The sequence below is a fragment of the Eimeria acervulina genome, genomic scaffold (assembly GCF_000499425.1).
Source record: "Eimeria acervulina Houghton genomic scaffold, Eah_scaff3035, whole genome shotgun sequence".
Classification (NCBI taxonomy): domain Eukaryota; phylum Apicomplexa; class Conoidasida; order Eucoccidiorida; family Eimeriidae; genus Eimeria; species Eimeria acervulina.
In genome coordinates this window covers 319-2,135 of record NW_013547765.1, presented here as the reverse complement: position 1 = coordinate 2,135, position 1,817 = coordinate 319, and the positions used below count along the sequence as shown (strand labels likewise).

Below are 1,817 nucleotides of genomic sequence, written 5' to 3'. Positions count from 1 at the left end.
AGCTGCAGCAGCAGCAGCAGCAGCAGCAGCAGCAGCAGCAGCAGTTGCTTACAGGTGTACTTTTTTTGCTACTTTATGCCACTTCTTTTGAAGGTCTGCAAATTTACGAATTGTCGGCTCCCCATAAATGCAATTTACTGGGGGGAGAGCAGCGAGGGCCTAAAACCACAAACCCTAAACCCTAAACCCTAAACCCTAAACCCTAAACCCTAAACCCTAAACCCTAGACACGCTGCAGAAACATCAGGGGTAGGCAAACTCAGAAAAGTGAGGTGCATGCAAACCCTAGAGGAGCTTAGGTTAGGGTATATGGATTAGGGTTTACAAACAGCTAGGGTTTAGGGTTTTGAAGACTGATAAGGTGTACGAATTACGGTTTGCAGATTGGTAGGGTTTAGGGTTTGGCACAAAATTAGGGTTTAGGGTTTGTGTTAGGGCTTCTAAGGGTTTAGGGCTTCTTAGGTTTTAGGGTTTGGGTGTAATTAGGGTTTAGGGTTTGTTAGGGTTTAGGGTTTGGGTGTAATTAGGGTTTAGGGTTTGCCTTTTCGCATCTTTTAAGGTTGCGTTGCAGCACGGGTCTTTGAGTAGTTTTTGCTGCTTCTCTGAAGCTGCTGCGCAGCAGAGTTTCGATGGACAATGAATCTGCTGCTGCATGCAGCAGCAGCAATGTCTGATAAGTTAAACGATAACGAGAAGACAGAGGGGTAGCGCTGTCTATCATCATCGTTGTTAAATCCTGCAGCCAAACATTTCCGGAAAAATATATCTTTTCTTTCATCTAACGCATTTGTCTCAATGTTTAAATTAGGCGTCTAGCTTATAATTGTATATATATATATATATAATTATATATATAATTATATACATATATATATGTATATATAATTATATACATATATATATTTATATACACATACATATGCACATAAATATATATATATATTATACATTTATATATTATGTCTATATTATATATGTATGTACAATAATATATATATTATACATTATATATACAATAAATATATATATATATATATATATATATGCATTTTAAAAACTTTTTCCTATGACGAGCAAAGCACAGAAAAGGAGACACTTCCTCTTCAGAAAAGGAGACACAAAATATCAAACGCAACAGCGAACCAGCAGCAGCAGCAACAGCAGCAGTTACAGCAGCAGCAGAAGCAACAACAGCAGCAACAAGAATATCAGCAGCAACAGCAGCAACAAGAACAGCAACAGCAGCAGCACCACCACCAGCAACAGCAGCAGCAGCAACAGCAGCAGCAGCAGCAACAACACTAGCAGCAGCAGCAACACCAGCACCACCACCAGCAACAGCAGCACCACCACCAGCAATAGCAGCACCAGCAGCAGCAGCAACAACACCAGCAGCAGCAGCAGCAGCAACAACACCAGCAGCAGCAGCAGCAGCACCAGCAGCAGCAGCAGCAGCAGCAGCAGCAAAAAGATTGTCTAACCTTCGGAGAAGGTATTTCTTCTGGAGCGAAGACATAAACATTCCCACAGGGGTCAATCCCTCGCCTCCCTGCGCGACCCGCCATCTGCGATCAAACAAAAGGAGACAAAAGGAGACAATAAGGAGACAAAAGGAGACAATAAGGAGACAAAAGGAGACAAAAAGGAGACAAGGAGGAGACAAAAGGAGACAATAAAGAGACAAAAAGGAGACAGTAAAGAGACGAAAGGAGCCAAAAAGGAGACAAAAAGGAGACAAGGAGGAGACAAAAAGGAGACAGTAAAGAGACAAAAAGGAGACAATAAAGAGACAATAAGGAGACAATAGAGAGATAAAA

The 1,817-nt window shown here is 41.6% G+C and overlaps 1 protein-coding gene across 1 annotated transcript; it reads left to right on the top strand.

Moving 5' to 3' along the window:
- Positions 1-1,066: 1,066 nt before the first annotated feature.
- Positions 1,067-1,480, top strand: EAH_00068020 (hypothetical protein; the record flags this gene model as incomplete). Its single annotated transcript, XM_013392365.1, has 1 exon — positions 1,067-1,480. One exon carries the CDS (start codon positions 1,067-1,069, stop codon positions 1,478-1,480), a length of 414 nt encoding a protein of 137 aa, XP_013247819.1.
- Positions 1,481-1,817: the final 337 nt, after the last annotated feature.